This window comes from Prosopis cineraria, unplaced genomic scaffold (assembly GCF_029017545.1).
Source record: "Prosopis cineraria cultivar Desert tree isolate PC_DT_omini unplaced genomic scaffold, ASM2901754v1 PC8, whole genome shotgun sequence".
Lineage (NCBI taxonomy): Eukaryota > Viridiplantae > Streptophyta > Magnoliopsida > Fabales > Fabaceae > Prosopis > Prosopis cineraria.
In genome coordinates, this window is record NW_026555339.1 from 3990133 (window position 1) to 4010877 (window position 20745).

The following is a 20745-nucleotide window of genomic DNA, read 5'->3' on the forward strand; positions in this document are numbered from 1 at the left end:
GCCTCCTTAAAATTTGGTCTTCTACCCTGAATCGGGTATTTCTATTCGTTGCTCGTTTCCACGCTTCACCTACCAACTCCCTCGTCTCTCTTCTTCTCTCATTCTCTCGCCGCCGGCGGAGGTTGTCCACACATCTCCGTCTTTCGCCTCTTCAGCAAGATCTTCGCTCAGAAAGCAAGTGAAAAATGGGATTCGAAAAGATCAAGGTCGCCAATCCCATCGTTGAGATGGACGGTGCGTTTGGATCTGATTGCTTCATTCCGTTCATCTTACTCTTCGATGTGTCTCTGTCTTCTCGTTACTTGCTTAAACAAGATCTTTCTCTTGTGATATTCTGCGGGCCATTTTGTGGCTTTATGCATTTTCGAGATATTCTTGTATCGTGGGCCTGGGTTGCCATTCTGTTGTTATTTTCCTTTCACCTGAATTTGGCTAGTCTCTCATTTTCTTCTGTTTACTTTTTTAATCTATGGACGTATTTTTCTGTTTGAGTAATGCATAAACAAGTTTTTCTAAATTGCGGTCTGCCCACTTCTTTTCGTGAATATTTTGATCTGCTCGCATCCGGTAAAATCAGCGGCTGTGGAGTGTAATCTTCATTAAATTGTTGGCATTTTCTAGATGAGGTTGAACTAGCTAGTCTGGTCAATGTTTCTTGTGTTTGTTTAGAATCTTCGAATGATAGGTCAATAGTAATTTAAGCATTCACGGTAATTCGATTTCCTATTTTAAACTGGCCTTCTAGAGGACAATGCTCTTTATCGACACAAATTATGGAATGCAAATATAATAATACAGTATTTTTAATTTGATTTATATGTCTTGCATGACTGATTACATTTTTCTATTCGGAAATCCTTACTTTGCTAACGGCATTCTTTCTAATTGCTGCACTGCAGGAGATGAAATGACTCGAATTATCTGGAAGTCAATCAAGGATAACGTGATTTTTCATCGTCTTTGACTCTTTGCTCTTAGTGTGACTATCAGGATATATTTTTGGATTTGTCATGACTTAATTCTAACTTTTTTCTGACAGCTCATTCTTCCATTTCTCGATCTGGACATCAAATATTTTGACCTAGGCCTTCCTTACCGTGACGAGACTAACGATAAAGTTACTGTTGAAAGTGCAGAAGCTACTCTTAAGTATGTTTTTACTTTATTTGTTTAATCCTTGTAATTCAAAATCAGTTGAAAGTTTTAGCGTTTCTTCCTTTCTAAAATGTTTTTTAGCTTGAAGTCATGGACTGACTTAGAAATTATTCTTTTTCAAGTTTCTTTTGAATATTGTAAGATTAGAAAGAATGTTATGCATGAAATTTCCCCCCCTTTTTTTAGGGTGATATGCAAAAAATAAATGTGCGATAACTTTTTAAATTTTTTATTTCCATATATCTGGACCATAATTTTGAATCTAGGGTGATTAAATGATTACTTTCTACTCTGTCTTTGTATGATTTTTTTTTTCCTTGTTTCTCTGATGATTGCGCACTGTTATACAGGTATAATGTAGCAATCAAGTGCGCAACTATTACTCCAGGTATTGTGTCTGGCTCTATTTTTTTTCCCGACAGAACTTTGCATTCATACATTCACTTACATTGACAAAAATGAGAAAGGGAATGCCCTGCAATTTTAATGTTTTTATCGTTTTTGAGGAATTTAACATCTTAAAGGTAGGTTATTGATGTCGACACTTAGCAGCACTAAGATTTGTGGTCTTTTTATGAGCAGATGAAGCTCGTGTGAAGGAGTTTGGCCTGAAGCAAATGTGGAAGAGTCCGAATGGTACAATCAGGAACATTTTGAATGGTAACTGAACTTTCATTTGTTGGTTACTATATGTTAAATGCTAGTGACTAAATTATGTTTCTTGTTTGTGTCTTGTGGTTGATAAGTGAAAGATGAGTTACAATTTTTATTGATTTCTTATTGGTTACACTGTTGCAAAATTCTTCTAGGAACTGTCTTTAGAGAACCAATTCTTTGCAAGAACATTCCTCGACTTGTTCCAGGTACTTATATTGAATTTTGCATTTTGCTACTTTGCTTCTTGATTTATGGAGTGCAAATATTCTAATGATAAAATTTTGCAGGCTGGACTAAGCCAATTTGCATTGGAAGGCATGCCTTTGGTGACCAATATCGAGCCACTGACACAGTTATCAAAGGGGCTGGACAACTGAAGCTAGTTTTTGGTATGCATTCTGCTTTTAAATGGGACTTTGTTGTTATCATATTATTGTTACCTTGACATTTTAATTTTTATTAGTTCATGTATCTCATTCCTTCCTATTTCCTGGAGAACCAGCATCTATTTATTATGTTTGTTAAATTAGTAATTGTGAACTACTCATGTTTTCTTTATTCTTGCAGTGCCAGAAGGGCAGGGTGAGAAGACTGAACTAGAGGTTTATAACTTCACTGGTGAAGGGGGTGTTACGTTAGCCATGTATAACACTGATGAGGTTGATTTACAATGTCCTTTGCCGGTTTGATTGGGTAAAGCTCACTGATTTTGCAAGTTAGTGATATTCTTTTTTTCTTTCTTTTCCTTTTCTTTTGATGCTTACAGTCTATCCGTGCATTTGCTGAGGCTTCCATGTCAACTGCTTATCAGAAAAAATGGCCTCTATATCTTAGCACAAAAAATACAATTCTTAAGAAGTATGATGGAAGGTATGCTACATTTAGTTTGTTATTTATTTTCATTCCAGGCAACAAATTTGCAGTTATGGTTTTGTAGTCATTTGATTTGGCCTGGTGTTATTTTGCCCTGTTTAATTGTATTTCTATTCACTTATTGGTTGAAGATTTAAGGACATTTTTCAAGAAGTTTATGAGGCCGGCTGGAAATCAAAGTTTGAGGCTGCTGGTATATGGTAAGTGTTCGAATGCCTAGATACTGCCAAAAGGCAAAAAAAAAAAAAAATCGTTTATTATACATTTATCTTATTACATTTATCTCATGGACTGGAAGGTATGAGCACCGGCTCATTGATGATATGGTTGCGTATGCTCTCAAGAGTGAAGGAGGTTATGTATGGGCATGCAAAAACTATGATGGAGATGTCCAAAGTGATTTCTTAGCTCAAGGTTTGTATGATATCCTTTTTTACTTTTGTTATTTTCTTTTTCTACTTTAGATACTTGATACCTTTTTTATCCGTCACTAATACCTTTTTATGTTGTTTTAGGTTTTGGATCACTGGGTCTGATGACATCAGTACTGGTAAGTGTTATTTTACGTCCTGATACATTTATGTGATAGTGTACTCTCTTTTAGCTGGTATTCACTCGCAACGGCTGATTTGCTGAGCCTGTACCTCATGATTTGGTTGGGTAATACCCATTTGAGGCTTCTTGGTATTTTCATGCTTACACAAAACTGAAAGTATGGGTTGGGTTCAGGTTTGTCCCGATGGAAAGACCATAGAAGCAGAAGCAGCCCATGGTACAGTTACACGCCATTTCAGGGTTCATCAGAAGGGAGGGGAAACCAGTACAAATAGCATAGCATCCATCTTTGCTTGGACCAGAGGCCTAGCCCACAGGTATTTAACTGCAATTAAACTGCAGTGTTGAGTGCTTTGTTCCTTTCCCCTTGTACTAGCTTCTTCAGTTATGATGTTTGATCTTGATTTAGTGGGAAATTAAAATGCATTTTTATTGACAGGGCAAAGTTGGACGACAATGCTAGACTCTTGGATTTCACTGAAAAACTAGAGGCTGCTTGCATTGGTACAGTAGAATCTGGGAAGATGACCAAGGATTTGGCTCTCATTATTCATGGATCTAAGTATGTTACCTGTTAATTTGTTGCAACATTTGCCAATTTTGGCATTTCTGGGAGTCATGATTGATTTTTCGCATAACATTTCACGTGCAAGCAGGCTTTCTAGGGAGAAATATCTGAGCACCGAGGAGTTCATTGATGCTGTGGCAAATGAGCTTAAAGCCAAACTTTCTGCTTAGGCCTAAGAGTCTGGTAAGCTGCTTTCTAGTCCCCTTCATATTTAAGCAACGATATTTTATTTCTATGCGCGCAGAAAACATTGAAATGTTGGAAAGTACTGCATCATTTATCAGTCTATCACTTGCCCCGTTTTTCCTTGTTTTATGCCAGAACTATACTTGTCTGTTCTTGGGGGTTGTGGCAGTTTTGTATGGGAGTCAACATTCATTTATGAAAATTTGCCTAATTAGCTATTGTTTTCGTGGCAGTTTCAGATAGGTGGGAATTGTGAAACAGGAGGTCATTCAGCTGATGCTATATTCTCGAGAAGAATAAACGGAAGGAAAAGAATCATTGGTCTCTCATATTTGGACCCTTTTCCTCCCTCCCTGTGTTGAATGGAAGATATGGGCTTGGTTATTAGCCCTGATTGCAAAAACAGATAGTCTTGTGTAATTTCTATTGATTCCTTGGAAATGGATTTGGCCTTATTTCTGTTGTTTTTGCTTTCCTTGCATGTTTGCCTTTTTCAACATACAATTAAACATACTTAGTCTCAAGAATTAAAAGACTTAAAATTTATAAAAAATAATATTTATAATTATAAATAAGTACATATTCTAAAACAAGGTCTATTTGTTATGAAACTTAAGCTTGATGTTCTTTTTCTTTGGGAGAATTACATATAACCCTTTCTCAAGAGAATTAATTAGAGATAAGGGACCAACAAGTTTCATTAAAAAAAATTATGTTTTTATTTTAATAACAATTCATTTCATATTGGCATTATTTATGATTAATTTTTTTGAGGGGTTGGATGTAATTTTTTTTTTTTATCTTTTACTAACATCTAGACATGAGAATTAAGGGTTCGTTTGCTTTTTATTTTTAAAAAATAGTTTTTTGTTAAAAAAAACTTATTTAAATGAATGTTTTGAATCTAATTATTTTTTTAAAAAATTTTTATTTTTAAAAACAAAAAATAGAAACATTTAAAGATGTTTTCATTTTATTTTACTTATTTTTAAAATACATTACATTTAATTATTAAAAATTATATTTACTTGATCAATAATTATCATAAGTCACTACTATTCATTATTAATTGACTTTTTAATTTGAAAATTGCTTTTAAATTAATACAACTAAATAAATTTTCTTTTTCTTTTGTTTTAAAAACAATTTTAGAAATTGTTGCAAAATATATATTTTTTAAAGATGAGAATAAAAAACCAATTAGATTCTAAATCTCATGAGTTTTACTTTCTTTCTTTGTTTTTTTTTTTTGAATAATACATGTGTTCATGTGTGAACAATAAATATTAGGTGTGTTAAAAACATTGAGTCTTAATTGATAATAAAAAAGTCTTAAGCTCCTTTAACACAATTTACTCGAATGTAAAAAGATATGTAAGATTTGATAAAACGAGTGTTTTTAATTTTTATTGAAATGTGAAAAGATTATAAGCTTAAATTGAAGTTAAAAACTAATTACTAGACCTAAAAAGTTATGAGTGTAAAATGTGAGTCTTTGTTGAGTGTTGACTGTCCTTCTTCTGTATTTTCATATTCTATTTATAATGTTGAAGTGATGGTTGTCTCTCCTTTATTTTTAATTTCTATTGAAATGTGAAAAGATTATAAGCTTAAATTGAAGTTAAAAACTAATTGCTAGACTTGAAAAGTTATGAGTGCAAAATGTGAGTCTTTATTGAGTGTTGACTGTCTTTCTTCTATATTTTTATATTCTATTTATAATGTTGAAGTGATGGTAGTCTCTCCTTTAAGATTTCAGGAATCATGCAAAACTCATGGCATGATCTTTACCCAATGGTCTTCATTTTTGACAACTAGCCTATCTCACTGAGATATTTGGGCACGATGATACTGCTCCTATAGATTTTGAAATCACTTAGAGATCGTGTCTTTATGTGCCAACTGTATAATATTTGCAACTAATAAAATTTTGGTATGTTCACCCTATCATGGCCTTCCATTAAGCTCAGGGTTGGCCCTTTTGTTTAGATTGGGCCTAATTCTTCAATAATTTAACCTAAATGACTTTACAACATATCGAGTGATGTTTTATATTTTAACTCAAACAACATAATTCTTTCTTTTCTATCTCCTCTTTTCGACCTCGAGAAAATACATTGTTTTACTTTACTAATGTATTGATAGTAATACAACACATAGCACAGGAACGTTCATCTTTTGGAAGAGGATATTATCATAATAATATGACATGTTTTATTGATAAGTTTAAGAGTTACGACTTAATTAATAAATACAGTATCATAAAAATAAAACGAGTTCCTATAAATCAATGTTGACGAGGAAAAATATGAGCCTCCTTTCTTCGCTCCCTCGTCCTCCATCCAACTTTGTGACCTATTAGTATATAGGTGCTGGAATCACCGCCATTGCCGTTGATGGAGTCATCATCGATGGAAGCTCAATTCTTGTTGTGATTTAATCACATTTGAAGTGATGCATAACCATTGAGAATTGAAAATTATGTTGAAAATATTTCACAACTCATTTATAAGTGACAAAGTTACTTGAAAAAAAAAACTTATTTTTAAATGAGTTGCAAAATATTTTTTGCCTAGCTTTCATTTTTCACTAGCCAAGAAATTATATAAGACCAACAATTAAATCTTATAACAAGTTCACTCAAATTTCCCACCTCCAAGGACTTTGGTCTTTTCGTGGGATTTCTAGAATTCCAAGTCCATGATTGTAGTAAGTAAGTGCTTTTATAGGGCTTTGAAACGTCATTTTCCACAAAATTTGTTTCAATGAAAGGAAAAAAATAGGGGTTTCCATGTATAGAGAATAGACTTTGAGCATGATTGGTTTTGGAATCGTGTTTTCTTGCGCAGAAGTCGCTTCATTTTATCCCACTCACCGCTCACTCTCTCTATTAACTCTCCCTCTTCGTTATTCTTCATTATATCATAATACCATCTGATTTCAAATTCAAACTCTCTCTCTCTCTCTCTCTCTCTCTGTGGTTAATTTCACGCACATTAATTAATCTCTCTTCCCCGCCGCGATCCTCCGTTTTTGTGTTGGCGATGGTTCTGTCAAAGACAGCTTCTCAGACGGACGTTTCGGTCCACTCGACGTTCGCGTCGCGGTACGTGAGAGCACCGTTACCGAGGTTCAAGATGGCGGAGAACTCGATCCCGAAGGAGGCGGCGTACCAGATCATAAACGATGAGCTGATGCTGGACGGCAATCCCAGGCTGAACCTTGCCTCCTTCGTCACCACCTGGATGGAGCCTGAGTGCGACAAGCTCATCATGTCCGCCATCAACAAGAATTACGTCGACATGGACGAGTACCCCGTCACCACTGAGCTCCAGGTAAGGGTGTTCATGGGAGCGGGACATTGTTTCGTGTTTCATTCTGAAAAATGATAAAAGGATTAATTTTTTATTTCGTGTCTGGCATCAGAACATCCCAATAAAGGAGGCACAGGAAAGTGACCTAAAAAATAACATTATTAGTAAATTGCAAAATTTGTTAAATCTAAAATAAAAAATAATATGATAATATATAAATCACAACAATTTAAAATTAATTATTAAACTATATCAACCACGACTATAAATTTACAAGTAAAACAATAAGTAAACATAAAGTCATATAAGAAATACGGTACTATGGGTGGTAGATAATCTAACCTTGTACATTATGAAACTGTTGAGATTTTATATATTTGATTTGTGTCATTTATCATTTGCGTAGTAGTTAATTTGGTTCGAGTCAACATCAATTGTTAGCAATTAATAATACTATAACAATTAACCTATAATAAAGGGAAAAAGACCAAGCTAGATAAGCGTTGCATGATGTTGAGCTTTACAGGAATATATCTTCACTATTATAAATTCCACAAACCACATATATGTACATATACCTAGAGAGAGAAGAGACAACATTTGAGAGTCAATGTTGAAGATTGAAAAGTGAAGGCGAAACGAGTAAACGGCATGCTGAACCTAAATTGACCGAAATGTAAAAAATACATGTATTATATACTTGATGTTTTGAAAGTGATCTCAAATTTCATTCCGTCTCATAAAAATTTTGTCTCAATATTTTGGGACTAGAATAGACCTATTCCAACATAATTAGAATAGATATGAGTCGACTGAGACGGGTACAATTTTAAACACCCTTAACTCTAGCACCTTCCTTATCTCTCTTCCCTACCTTTATTTTTTTAAAAAAAAATTAATTTTAAATTCTTCCCAAATCAGTTAAAGGTGAGTTGTTAGATGCTGTCACATTGTGAACTTTAAGTTAGAATTTTTTTTTTATTATACAATCTGTGTTAAGATGCATTTAACCTTTTTGTTTTACCACACCCACAATTTCTGGTTTTACAATTTTCTGGAAACTTATTACTGAACAAAATAAATTATAGAAAAATCAAGATTAAGCGTTGTTACTAATACTTTTTTAAATTTAAATCCACTTGTACTAATCTGATGAGAAGCAAATAATTTGCACACTATGTAACATTTATTAGTAGTCCTGAGTGACTGAGGTTCGATGTTGCAGAATCGGTGCGTGAACATGATAGCTCATCTTTTCAACGCGCCTCTTCAAGATTCAGAACCTGCTGTTGGTGTTGGCACAGTTGGCTCATCGGAGGCCATCATGTTAGCTGGCTTGGCTTTCAAAAGAAAGTGGCAGAACAGAAGGAGAGCCGAGGGCAAGCTCATCGACAAACCCAATATTGTCACCGGTGCTAACGTTCAGGTACAGTCAATCAATTACACATTCCCATTTTGTTCATTTGATCGATTTGTTTTGCAAGTCTTTCAAGGCACTGATCATCAAGTTTTATAATCTTATGAAAGGTTTGCTGGGAGAAATTCGCAAGGTACTTCGAGGTGGAACTGAAAGAGGTGAAGCTGAGGGAAGATTACTTCGTAATGGACCCTGAAAAGGCAGTGGAAATGGTGGATGAGAACACCATCTGCGTTGCTGCTATCCTTGGTTCCACTCTCAATGGAGAATTCGAAGATGTCAGACGCTTAAATGATCTCTTAATTGAGAAGAATAACGAAACTGGGTATCTCTCCCTCCATGTTTAGGCCTTGAACGTTCTTTCAAGCACACAGTCAAATTCTTGGACCTGAATTGAAATTGACCTATTAAACTCATTCTGGCAGATGGGATACTCCAATCCATGTGGATGCAGCCAGTGGTGGCTTCATCGCACCATTTCTATATCCAGAACTCGAGTGGGACTTTCGCTTGCCACTTGTGAAGAGCATCAACGTCAGTGGACACAAGTATGGACTCGTGTATGCAGGGATTGGTTGGGTCATTTGGAGAAGCAAGGAAGATTTGCCTGAGGAGCTCATCTTCCACATTAACTACCTTGGAGCTGATCAGCCCACCTTCACCCTCAACTTCTCCAAAGGTAATCTATATACGCCCAACTCACTCAACTTCTCACCATTTTAACCACAAGGGACAAGCTGAAACAATTTGAAAATAAGCGAGTTTAAGCCCATGACTGGGTGCCACTAAAGTCACAGGCCTATTGGCACTTCTCACCGTTTTCACGTTCAAAACTATACCCTGATATGATAATTCAATGCAGGTTCTAGTCAAGTCATTGCTCAGTACTACCAGCTTATCCGCCTGGGCCATGAGGTACCATGACCAACCCAGAACCACCATTTGTGATTATGAAAAGTCAACTTTGCTTGAAATCTGTTGTCGTAATCATTCTAATCGTTTATAGGATCAATGCCGTAATTGATGTGTGTTTGACTGGTTTATATGCAGGGATATAGGAATGTGATGGAAAACTGCAGAGACAACATGATAGTGCTGAAAGAGGGGTTGGAGAAAACAGGGCGCTTTAACATCATATCAAAAGACGAAGGAGTGCCATTGGTGGCCTTCACCTTGAAGGATCACAGCCACTTCAATGAATTCCAAGTCTCAGATTTCTTGAAGCGCTATGGGTGGATCGTGCCAGCCTACACTATGCCTCCAGATGCCCAGAGGGTCACCGTCCTCCGCGTCGTCATCAGAGAGGACTTCTCTCGAACCTTCGCTGAGCGTCTCGTCATTGATATCCAGAAAGTCTTGCACGAGCTCGATTTGCTTCCCGGCCGGGTCATAGAGAGCACCACCGTCAATGTCACCGCGCAAATGGCAGAAAATGGCCATCTCGTCCCGAAGAAGAGTGCTCTCGAGACCCAAAGGGAAATTACTACGGCCTGGAGGAAGTTCGTGTCCGACAGGAAGAAGATGAACGAGAAGATGAATGGTGTTTGCTAAATTTCATTCCTTCCAAGCTTGTTTTTTTCTTGAGGTTATCGTTGCAAGTGGTCTCTTTAGATTAATCACGTGCAGAAGAATGAATAAGCAGGAGTTTCGCTGCTATAATTCTTTTTGGAGAATTTTAAATTGGACGCTGTTATTCTCAATTCATGAAAAGCCAACGATACATGAAAAAAAAAATATATATGTTCACTAGCACCTTTCAATCAAACATTTTTCTTTTTTGAATTGTCTTTAAAGAAATACAACCAAACACAATCCATATCAGTGTCTTGAATTGGAAGACAGGTTCCCCTTAACCACTGTGACGGCGCATGAAGCATTTGTGACCACATAATTGCTTACACTGCCCAACAACAACCTGGAAAAAAAAAAACCCAGGAAAAATCACACAGATTGAAGCTACTCTATGAAATGACAAAAGCAAAATAAGATATTTCCATAAAAAATGAGATAGCTTTTACCTTTTGATGGAGCCTAAACCTCTGCTTCCAATTACCAGAGAGTCAAGCTTAAGATCTTCAGCAGCAGCACAAAGCTTCTCCCTTGGATCTCCCCAATACACCTTTGCTGCTACTTTAGCCTATTTCAATTTCCATACAGAAAATGATGCAATTTTTTTAGAGTAATCGCCTAAGAAAAGAAAGCTAATGAAGAACAGAGAAAGCAACAGTATCAAATAGAAATACCCCTTTGGTTTTTGACACTGTATCAAGGATATCCAGAACTTCAGGGTCCCTCGCAATCCCATATTGCTTCGTGAAATTCATCTCCTTCAACTCCTCCAGAGGCACCAGAGCTGGAAACCCAGAAAAATCTTATTAAGATGTCATCAAACAGAACAACACAGTAACCATAGGCGGGGGGATAAAAAAAACAGAGGAGAAGTATGGCCAAGCAGAACCAAGAGAAGTAGGGGCACTAACGTGAACCAGTGTCTTCGAAAAGCTCCTTCCTGGTATGACCAGACTTGGGTGGCTGAACGTTGATCAAGAAGATGTGATCTCCATGGTTGATGAGATTATCTACGGCCCATCGGAGAGCAAGTTTGCTGGTTGCAGAGAAGTCTATTGCAATGCCAACTCTGCGTGACTTTACCATCTTTGACCGATTGATGATACTGATGAGAGGTGAAAGATCTCTTGTTATATAATGGACTCTTGGCGGTAACACTGTTGCGTTTTCGAAATTATTCGTCGTGGCAGATGTTCTTGAAGGAGCTAGAGAGCAGAGGGGACAGCCATAATTCCTTGAACAGGGCAAGGTTGCGTAAATGGCTTGGACTTGTTACTCTTTTCTTGAAGTAACTATAGTAAACTGTATATTTTCAAAAGCTGAATTAAAATAATAGCTAATATTTATTTTTAAGCAATTAATTGTATATTGAAATTTTTATGATCATGAAAAAAATTACTTGAGAGTTAATGAATGAAAAATGAAATATTTTTAAGAAAAGTGCAATAAATACTAAAAACAAATTGCACTTGAGTTACAATGCATATGAACAAAATAATTAAAGAATGTTTTTTTTTCCTTTTTTGGTGCTTCCCAATTAGTCTTGCATATTAATTAATATTTCTTTTTTGTAAAAGAACGACATAATTGAATTGAAATGAAATATTTTTTAGGAATTAGGCATAATTTTTAAGAAGATCTTATCTTATAAAAAGCTGAAATATGTTTAAAAGGGGGAATCAACACCTTTTCCAAAAGACTTGAAGAACAAGAAAAAGGAAGGAAGGTGAAGTAACAAGCTCTTTGCCTTCCAAGTAGAGCAACCCACACTCACAGCTGTTTGCTGCGTTATCAATTGTTTAGCATCTGATTCTTCACCCTTCCATCTATTGTGCAATTTTTTTTTTAGAAGGCTAAATTATATATAACTCACTTAAATTTTGAATCATATATAAATAACTCTTTCAACCTTCAAAATTTAATAATTAAACTCCTTAAGTTTTTAAGTTTATGTAAATAACTCTTAATAATTAATTACATACTCCTTAAATTTTATTTTTGTGTGTATTTAAGTCCTCAAACTTTGATTGATATCCAAATAATCTTCTAAACTTTAAGTTATATGTAGATAATTAATATATAAAATCAAGTATTTAGAGTTATTTGCATAAATATATAACTTGAGGGGAGCTCCTTGTAAAATTTTATTAGTTTAAGGAGATTATGTGTAAATGATTTAAAGTTTAAGGAATAATATATAATTTACCTTACAAAAACAAGTTATGCTTTTGCTGACTTAGTCGCACGAAAGCTTCCAATAAATGAAAAGTCTAGGGTTTGACATCACTTATAACTCAAGCTATTTGAATTTATTTGGTTTGGATTTTTTTTTTTTTTTAACATGCAGTGCTTAATATTCTAAACTTACCCTATACTTAGCTGAGAAAATTTAACAAGGGCCAAACTAATTTGGATCCAACCAAATTGGGACGCTTTAGTGGATGCTCTACCAATAATGCTAGTCATTTTGTTTCTGTACAAACTAATCTCTAATTAAATTGATACAATTTTTACTAATTAATTTCTAATAGTCATTTCGTTGGGATATATTGATTTGATCTAAAGATTTCCTGAATTTCTTTTCTTTCTTTCTCTTATTCTCTCCTGCTTTTTCTGGAGAAGGTTATTCTTATTCTCAAATTTGCACCGACTTAAAATAACTGGGTTGCCTTGATTGTTTTGTTATTGAAAATTCATTGGATTATCCATTGTTTCATGAAATCTTCAATTTTCATCCGTGATCTGTTTCTCAAATATTATGTTGCTGGACGTTTATTTTCTTCAGAAAGGAAATTATAAAATATCCTCCCTTAAGGATTAGGCAAGTTGGATAACAAGGACTCATTAAAATCAGCACAAGTTTTATAACTTAAAAAAGTGTCTATGGCGATAATTACAGATTATACATTAACAAAAAATTTCATGCTGACAGCAAAATTTGAACTTATACTTTATATAAGGTATAAGACCGAATCCTAACAATGGAAATAATTTCTGTTGGCATATCATACAAGATACCTGAAATTTCTCTTATATGAAAATGTAATAGTTTTAAACCGATTTTTTTTAATTAAAAGGAAAAAAATTAATGAAGATGAGACACATATTTACCTAAACTTGAGATAAGGTAGAGGCAAAACCGCAAAAGACGACAATCTGATATACTTGTTTAGCGCTTTGAGGTGGCTTGAACATCCACATGGCGTTTTATATTAGGATCAAGCACTGAGGAATGTGACGTCTCTTTGTTTCTTTCTGTCATATTTTGCCTGCCTCTACCAAATTGAACCTTCTTTCTTCTTCATTTCTTCTTTCCCTCCACTTTTCTTTTTCCTCTTAACAGCATCTGACATATAAATCCTCTTCAATAATGATAATTTAATGATGACGATATAATTTGAACTGTATTCAATTCTAAAATCAATATATACGTTTCAAAACCTGATAAATTATGCTAAAAACCTGATATCCAAAAAATACCATATAAATTTTAAATTATGCTAACAAAACTCTGATATGCGGTGTCCAAAGGATGTTTTCCTTGTGTTTCATTATGTTTTACGTCAGTTTTGTAATTAAACTTTATTCAGAAGCATAAACTAGCGTTCCTATAAGAAAAACAGGGGATTTTGGAATTTTAGTAGTTTCAACTTGAATGCTAGATCAAATCTATTCATGAATGGAAAGTCAATGGCTTTTTCAGTAGGTTGGCTACTGGTTCAATCAATAGCAGAAATCAAGACTCAGAAAATGAAAAGCTAGAATAACCTATTTTCAAAACTAGTGGGTGGCTTCTCTTGGTCCTCTTCTTTTGGCAGATAACAGCAACATTCAGAAAAACCCTACCTAAGACCAAGAAATGTAACGAATCAGAAAAAAGATGGTCATATTCCTCCTTTGAGTATCTTTACCAATGAGAGACGAAGATACTGACGCTTTCGACATGTCCACTATTGTTGCCATTTTCTCTCTCCCATTAGCCACTTCATACAATTCCGTGTGGTTTAACTTCTTTAATTTCAGATAGGATCACATATCTCATTTAAAAACTTAATAAGATCTTCTAAAAGTAATATAGAAGAACCTAATAAAATGTCTATATCTCTTTTTAAGTCAACATAGAAGAAACACAGATAGATATGATGATTCTCAGTGAGACACAAGACTTCAAAGAAAGTTACCTTGAGCTCAATTGTGTAACTCGTGTATAAAATATCATCCAATTTAGGAAGGCTGTAGAACTTGGAAGACGAGTGAAAAGCTTGTATTCATTGCTTAAAAAATAAATAGACCTTCCTCAACTTAATTAGACCAAAAAATTGTAGTCATGTTACATAATTAATAATTTAATTAATGTGGCCCATTTATTATTTTGCTCTGCATTGACTAATGCATGGTTAGGTAGGTGGGTATTTTCAGCGTTTCAAAGGGCCCATTACAATAATTTCCCTTGAACGAAAAAGGTGAAATACAGTAGTCTTTTTGTTCACATATATGAGTGTTAAGCACTCAATAATTAACCTGCATAACAAAGGGCCGTGTCATACCTCACCAGCTAGTGTTCTCACTTCCCAGCCTCCATGGATTTGGAGTCTGAAGCCACTCATTCAGATGCATATCTGGGTATTTATGCCATTGCTATCCATTTCACTTTCACTTTCATTTCGGTTTTAGTTTTACTTGTTTGTAATCTTAATTTGCTTTATCTCAGATGCTGTAGGAGCAGAGTCCTGGCTTTTATCTGATCCTACGACTGGGTACCTTGAAGATGCTATTTCTGGTTGGGGTATTTGGTGCAAGAATGAAAACTCACCATCCTACTTTCTGGATCAAAAGGTTATATCCTGAATTATGCTCTTTCCACTTGCCTAGCCATTCTACTCCAGTACTAATCTCATATTCTTGGAAATCTGATACAATTTTTTAATCGTTTACAGGAATCCCTTTGTCTGGATGACCAAATAAATCCATTTTCAAATTGTTCTGCCACAACAGCCCAACTCTTTGATGGTAAGCCCTTCTTTCTTCTTCAGAGTCGCTTCATTTCGAGTAAGAACCCTATTGTTGGTGTTTATTACTTATCAGACAATCTAGCCTTTTTGTCTTTGACGGTTGGGAAGGAGTGATTGTTTTCTGATTCTGTGGCCTATATTCCTTGCAATAAATGATGAGCCTAACATTTCAGACATAAAATTTACTAGTACCAGAAACACACCACAGTTACTTCGGCACAATAACAGTAACTGATATATAATTTCTACTTTGCAGATAGTCACGAATTCAACGTTAGGGGTCAATCATCATCACAGAATGATATGCATGCAGCAATAATCAAAGATGACAGTTCTCAAAGGAGCTGGGCATCTGGAGACACAGAAGAAAACGACGCTTCAGTTTCAAGTATCACAGAAACTTTATCAAAAACTTAAAGGCCATTATTTGATTTAATTCTCCTTCATCCCACGCATCATTTATGATCTGTCTTGTTCCCTTTTTGTTTTAAAGATAACGATGCATTGAAATGCTGTGCAATATTTCCAGAGAGTCAATGGAAGAAAATAGCTTACCCATTTGATTTGGTGAAGCGGAGAGGAGTGGAAGGAGAAACAACACTGAAAGACATAAATGAGCAGATAGTGATGAGCCCAGCAAAGCCAATTCCACATCCAGTGCCACATTCTGTGACTTCTTCTCCATCGTTTTCAGCTCGCAGTTTCGGTATGTCAGGGAAAGAAGTGGTGGCCCTCAGAAGGATTCACACCCAAGGCAGAGGTTCCATCACCATTATGAGAACCAAGGGTTGAGCTCAGACCTTACTCCTTGTATTATATACACGTATGTGTCCTAGTGTTTCTGTACAAAGCTCCAAGCGAAACCCTTTGTAGTTGATAAAGTTGGACGCAGGGTTTGCTATATGCATGAAACTTCACCACTAATGGACCTCTGAATCCAACCAAATTACTACACTTTCTTTTGGGGAAGGAATTGCTGTGCTAGTTTTGACAGTGAGGAACCAGGCCCTTCAAACATTGAAACTTTACTCTGTAATCTTAAAGAGGAAGGTTTGATATTGCTGCTTGCTGTTTTTATGATTTATAATCTTTTGCCCAGAAAATGTATTTAGCTTGCAAAAAATGGATAAACTTACCTCACTCAAAAGCATAAAATTTGAGTTTAATTGATTATTAATAATGGCCAGCTAGCATTGTTTAAGTAGAATGTGATGAAAATACATAATGTGAAAATGGAATAGAAATGAGTATAATAAAATTATTGTGGGTATAGCAGTGAGTTGGTGAATGCGTGAGTCAGAGGATACATGATCCATCAATGTCGCTCCATTCATTGCTTCTCAAGCCTAACATCATACCACCATGTACCTCCCCTGTCAACACTATACATGTATGAGACTTTCTAAGTTGAAAATTCCATTGTTGGAATTTAATTTATATACTGCATTTTTTAATTACATAATTATCGTAAAATCATGTAAAGAAACTAAAATCTAATCATATCTAAAACAAAAAAGCTTCTACAATCGAAGCGAGTGAACATAAAAAATTGTAATATCTTGATGAAAATTAATGTTACTGAGTATATTACTAACAACTTTTGTTAATGGCGTAGACATAGTTGCGAGAAGTGTGATCTTTATCCTCTGTATCTAAGAAAGATCACTTTTGGCTATTGGTGGAGGATTGTTTTGGTCCTACTAACATATATTAATATGTGTGTGTGTGAATCTGACAAGCATCCAAATGAAAATATATCTTAACAGTCTTCACTTGCAGTCTTGCACATATAAATTCATTTAATTTTTATGTTTTAATGTTTATTATATTATTGATATAAGATATAACCATGAAAATTACACGTCGCTTTGTTTTGTTTTTGTACTGAAGACAGCTCATAATTATTATTTTTAAATTCCTTGACGTAGATTTAAAAGTTATTACTCATTCCTTCTAAATTATAAGATACTTTTATGAAAGATTCACGTCTCAAAATATAAGATACTTTGATAAAAATAAAATTTCATTAATGATAGTTTTTTAATATTATTCTTTCTATATATTCTCTCTTTTCAATATTTTTTATTAATGGAATATTAAATGAAGGGCATTTTTAAAAGTTTATATTTTTATCTTAAAAAAATAAGTTGTAAAATATATTTAATGAGCTTTATTTATATATGAGATTTTATCTAAAAGTGTTTTATCATTTAAAATGGAGGGAGTAGTTTTATTTTATAATTTCTTTTTTATATCATTTTATAACTATTTAATAAGATCTAGTTGTTCCCAATCCTATGAATGAGCGTTATTGGGCTAAATGAGAGGCCCGACAAAATGTCCTTGTGTTGACAAAGGCGTCAATAGAAGATTTTAGTGAACGATTTTTTTTTTTGTTTTAAAAAAATATTATTGTCAAGCATTGTATCCAAATTGTAGGTACTTCTTTCAAATATGCTTCCGAATTGCAGGCACTATCTTTCACTAGGACGAATGGTTGTTGGTTAGTTGAAAAAATTGAGACCATATTTTATCTTCAATGTCATGCTTAGTCTTTATTATTTTATTCTTGACTTAGTCTATTTCATATTATATAATATTAGAAATGAAAAAAATTTGTGGAACAAAAATGAAATAAGAGATTAAGCATTAAAAATTTGAGAAAACAAAATGCAGCTTATGTGATGAAGCTTTGTTGGTGTCTAGCGACACAACAACACAAGGGTGAAGGCTATTTGTGAAAAATATAAATTTGGCACATAACTCTTGCCAATAATGAGGAAAAAGAGTAATGTGTCTATGGCATGGAAGAGAAGTTTAAAGATGGGTTTGAAATAGAAATGAGCTTGACCAGAGGCACATTTAGACTAATGTATGGTCCCCTTTAAATGTGAAAATCATTGATTTTGTTCCAAATCTTGTGGGACTTGTAAATCTTGATGAATATGTGAGTAACTATATTCTTTTGCCAGGTCATTATGATAAGTCTAAATTGAATATTATACTTTCTACCCGGCTAGTTAACACAAGAACTTGTACTAGACATAGTTTGAGTGAGAGAGAGAGGGAGGGAGAGAGAGTTGTGTCTAGAAGCATTTTAGGGATGGAGGCTTCTCTAGTAGGTCTGCATATTTGTTTTTATCTATAGGTGCCTAAGCAATTGTACCTATAGTTGCTTTTGTGGACAATGGTGCATGGTGCAGTTCACATAATAAAGCTTAGATACAAAAGGGGACTTATGGATACAAGACAAAGGCCACTTGAGTGTGATGATATGGAGGATGAACTCCACTCATTCAAAGATTGCTTGAAGGCCTAAAAATGATGGAGACAAGTGGTCAATCAGCATTTCTAATAAGACTTTCAATAAGGTAATATCACTTAATAGATATCTTGAAACCTGGATAAGGAGGCGAGAACTCTACTAATCAATAGGGTCCCATGGGAAATATTATTTGAATATGTTTGTTGGCATATGTGTTGCCCAGTGTAAATTTTTGTTTGATAATGAGACACTTGACCATCAGGTTAATGCTGAAACTAGCTCTTACAAAGTTGACCAAGATAGGAATTTACTAGATTTAATAGATAAGAAAAGTAGTAAGAGGAGAGATTGTAATGCCCATAACCAACAAGGAAATATGATTGTAGGCTGAAGGTGGCAGGTGCATGCTCGAGGGTAGGGGATTTTAGATGTGTGGTTGCAATCTAGAATCAAGACAAGGAATGGAATATTGGCTTTCATAAAGCAATGCCAAACTTAACTACAGAGGGTTGCTATCATGATTCAGGGCTTAATCCAAGTCTTGGAATAATGGTGCTGGGAAAGGGATATAGAATGATTGAAGTGGTCATGAATTGTATAGGGACAAATAGTCAACTGTAATATGATATTTTGCAAGCAAGAATACTGCTCATGAAAAATTGGAATGCATCTGTTATTAGAAATAGTACCAGGACTTGTGTTACTTCTACTGATTCTTTCAAATTAGGAGAGGGTGGATTTTGAAAGATTTTGCTACTGTGATTTGATTTATAGTTGTATTCTTTTGACTATATCTTGTCTTTTGTCATAATATATCAGCTCATCTTTTCATTAAAAAAATGAAATGAGATTTTTTTTTGAGTTCAAAATGAAATAAGAGATTTGGAACATCTTTGGAATACCCGTTCGAAGATAAAAAAGGCAAGTAAACAATGATGATAAGAAGAAAGGATATAAAGAGAGAGAGAAATTAGTCAAAGTGCCCTTTTCCATTGCGGAAAGACCAGAATTGTGAATTCCAACAATTTTCAGGTCCTATGGCACCAAAATAGGGATTGGAAAAAAAAAAAACAGTTAAAGAATAATTTGGGCTACCAATGAACAATGCAAGAGAGGGGTGGTACTTCTGAGCTGGCGGCAGCCTCCAATTGGCGAGAGTGTTGAAGAGCAATATATATTTGCCAGCCAATTAAAAAGCGCGTACAGGACACATTGACAGAAAAGTCTGTGGGTTTTTCAACAAAGCCAAGCCTGTTGACAGGCGAGCCGGCTTTTAACAATGTGGCTTTATCTGCATATTTTCATCGCCTGTCATGTAATATCCTGGCAGAGGTCATTCCACTAAGCTCATGATGGATTAGAATTTAGAAACTTTCGCCGAGTTCTCCCTCCTACACTACGTGAGCAAAATCTGAATTTTAAAAATTTTAATTCTTTTATTTTATTTTTATTAAAATAAAAATTTATAAAAATAGTAGACTAACCAATTTCAACAATATAAAATTAATCTAGATAATTTAATTTAATATTAATTTTTTTATTTTTATAAATAGATACCATATAGATATATTTTGGACAATACATATAATTTTTTAACATGAACTTCTCCAAAATTATAAATTAAAAATTTTAAATCTACACCTCCAAAATATATCTAAATAATTAATTTATAAAAATTATAAAAAAAATTAATATTAAATTTAGACCATCACATTAAATCTAAACAATTCAGATCGCTAATCAAGCAAGTTTTTTAAAAATTCTATTAAAATTTGTATAGATTAAATTTGTACTATTTAAATTAATGGTTACTAAATTATTAATTTCCCACACTTTTTTATAAATTTTCATTTTAATGAAAATGAAAATCTTTAAATTTGGACAATTTAGATTTGTTCTCACCTCAACAGAGGCACAGAGGTGGGAGACTAAGTAAAAAGAAGTTGAGTTTGTTGGAATTGTACTCTTTTTATTTTAAATTATAAGATAACTTTAAAGGGATATAGTTATCTCAAAATAATAGACAATTTAATAAAAATAAAATTTTATTAATAATGTTTTTTTAATATTACTCTTGAAGTGGAGTGAGAATTGAAATGATTGTAAATTTAAAATTATATTAAATAAATAGTATTTTTAAATGTTTATATTTTTATTTTAAAAAAATAAGATTG

At 34.1% G+C, this 20745-nt stretch overlaps 4 protein-coding genes across 4 annotated transcripts; 3 read left to right on the forward strand and 1 right to left on the reverse strand.

Moving 5' to 3' along the window:
- On the forward strand, positions 1–4460 carry LOC129318203 (isocitrate dehydrogenase [NADP]). The gene is made up of 16 exons (XM_054962839.1): positions 1–234; positions 900–943; positions 1040–1149; positions 1506–1543; positions 1738–1815; positions 1965–2018; positions 2100–2201; positions 2380–2471; positions 2579–2682; positions 2817–2885; positions 2984–3099; positions 3201–3235; positions 3415–3557; positions 3680–3802; positions 3897–3991; positions 4228–4460. Exons 1-15 carry the CDS (start codon positions 186–188, stop codon positions 3976–3978), a joined length of 1239 nt encoding a protein of 412 aa, XP_054818814.1. The 5' UTR covers positions 1–185; the 3' UTR covers positions 3979–3991; positions 4228–4460.
- A 2273-nt stretch (positions 4461–6733) lies between these two features.
- Positions 6734–10290, forward strand: LOC129317074 (glutamate decarboxylase 1-like). The gene is made up of 6 exons (XM_054961411.1): positions 6734–7329; positions 8534–8734; positions 8836–9050; positions 9151–9404; positions 9588–9640; positions 9776–10290. Exons 1-6 carry the CDS (start codon positions 7039–7041, stop codon positions 10274–10276), a joined length of 1515 nt encoding a protein of 504 aa, XP_054817386.1. The 5' UTR covers positions 6734–7038; the 3' UTR covers positions 10277–10290.
- Positions 10291–10384: 94 nt separating this feature from the next.
- LOC129317076 (universal stress protein PHOS34-like) lies at positions 10385–11534 on the reverse strand. Its single transcript, XM_054961413.1, has 4 exons — positions 11206–11534; positions 10969–11078; positions 10744–10862; positions 10385–10640 (listed from the first exon to the last, which is right to left on the reverse strand). The coding sequence occupies exons 1-4, from the start codon at positions 11378–11380 to the stop codon at positions 10544–10546; spliced, it is 501 nt and encodes a 166-aa protein (XP_054817388.1). The 5' UTR covers positions 11381–11534; the 3' UTR covers positions 10385–10543.
- Positions 11535–14776: 3242 nt separating this feature from the next.
- Positions 14777–16369, forward strand: LOC129317075 (uncharacterized). The gene is made up of 5 exons (XM_054961412.1): positions 14777–14917; positions 15006–15130; positions 15232–15304; positions 15563–15694; positions 15836–16369. Exons 1-5 carry the CDS (start codon positions 14875–14877, stop codon positions 16096–16098), a joined length of 636 nt encoding a protein of 211 aa, XP_054817387.1. The 5' UTR covers positions 14777–14874; the 3' UTR covers positions 16099–16369.
- The last annotated feature ends 4376 nt before the right edge of the window (positions 16370–20745 follow it).

Bases quoted from the DNA above. Each gene is read 5' to 3' on its own strand.
- LOC129318203 (XM_054962839.1), top strand. From the start codon at position 186: ATGGGATTCGAAAAGATCAAGGTCGCCAATCCCATCGTTGAGATGGAC. The intron at 1,150-1,505 runs GTATGTTTTTAC...ACTGTTATACAG, and splicing joins AGTGCAGAAGCTACTCTTAA to GTATAATGTAGCAATCAAGT. The intron at 2,019-2,099 runs GTACTTATATTG...AAAATTTTGCAG, and splicing joins CATTCCTCGACTTGTTCCAG to GCTGGACTAAGCCAATTTGC.
- LOC129317074 (XM_054961411.1), top strand. From the start codon at position 7,039: ATGGTTCTGTCAAAGACAGCTTCTCAGACGGACGTTTCGGTCCACTCG. The intron at 9,405-9,587 runs GTAATCTATATA...AATTCAATGCAG, and splicing joins CACCCTCAACTTCTCCAAAG to GTTCTAGTCAAGTCATTGCT. The intron at 9,641-9,775 runs GTACCATGACCA...GTTTATATGCAG, and splicing joins TTATCCGCCTGGGCCATGAG to GGATATAGGAATGTGATGGA.
- LOC129317076 (XM_054961413.1), bottom strand. From the start codon at position 11,380: ATGGTAAAGTCACGCAGAGTTGGCATTGCAATAGACTTCTCTGCAACC. The intron at 11,079-11,205 runs GTTAGTGCCCCT...CTGGGTTTCCAG, and splicing joins TTTCGAAGACACTGGTTCAC to CTCTGGTGCCTCTGGAGGAG. The intron at 10,641-10,743 runs GTAAAAGCTATC...TTTTTTTTCCAG, and splicing joins GGTTTAGGCTCCATCAAAAG to GTTGTTGTTGGGCAGTGTAA.
- LOC129317075 (XM_054961412.1), top strand. From the start codon at position 14,875: ATGGATTTGGAGTCTGAAGCCACTCATTCAGATGCATATCTGG. The intron at 14,918-15,005 runs GTATTTATGCCA...GCTTTATCTCAG, and splicing joins TCATTCAGATGCATATCTGG to ATGCTGTAGGAGCAGAGTCC. The intron at 15,695-15,835 runs GTATCACAGAAA...CAATATTTCCAG, and splicing joins AAACGACGCTTCAGTTTCAA to AGAGTCAATGGAAGAAAATA.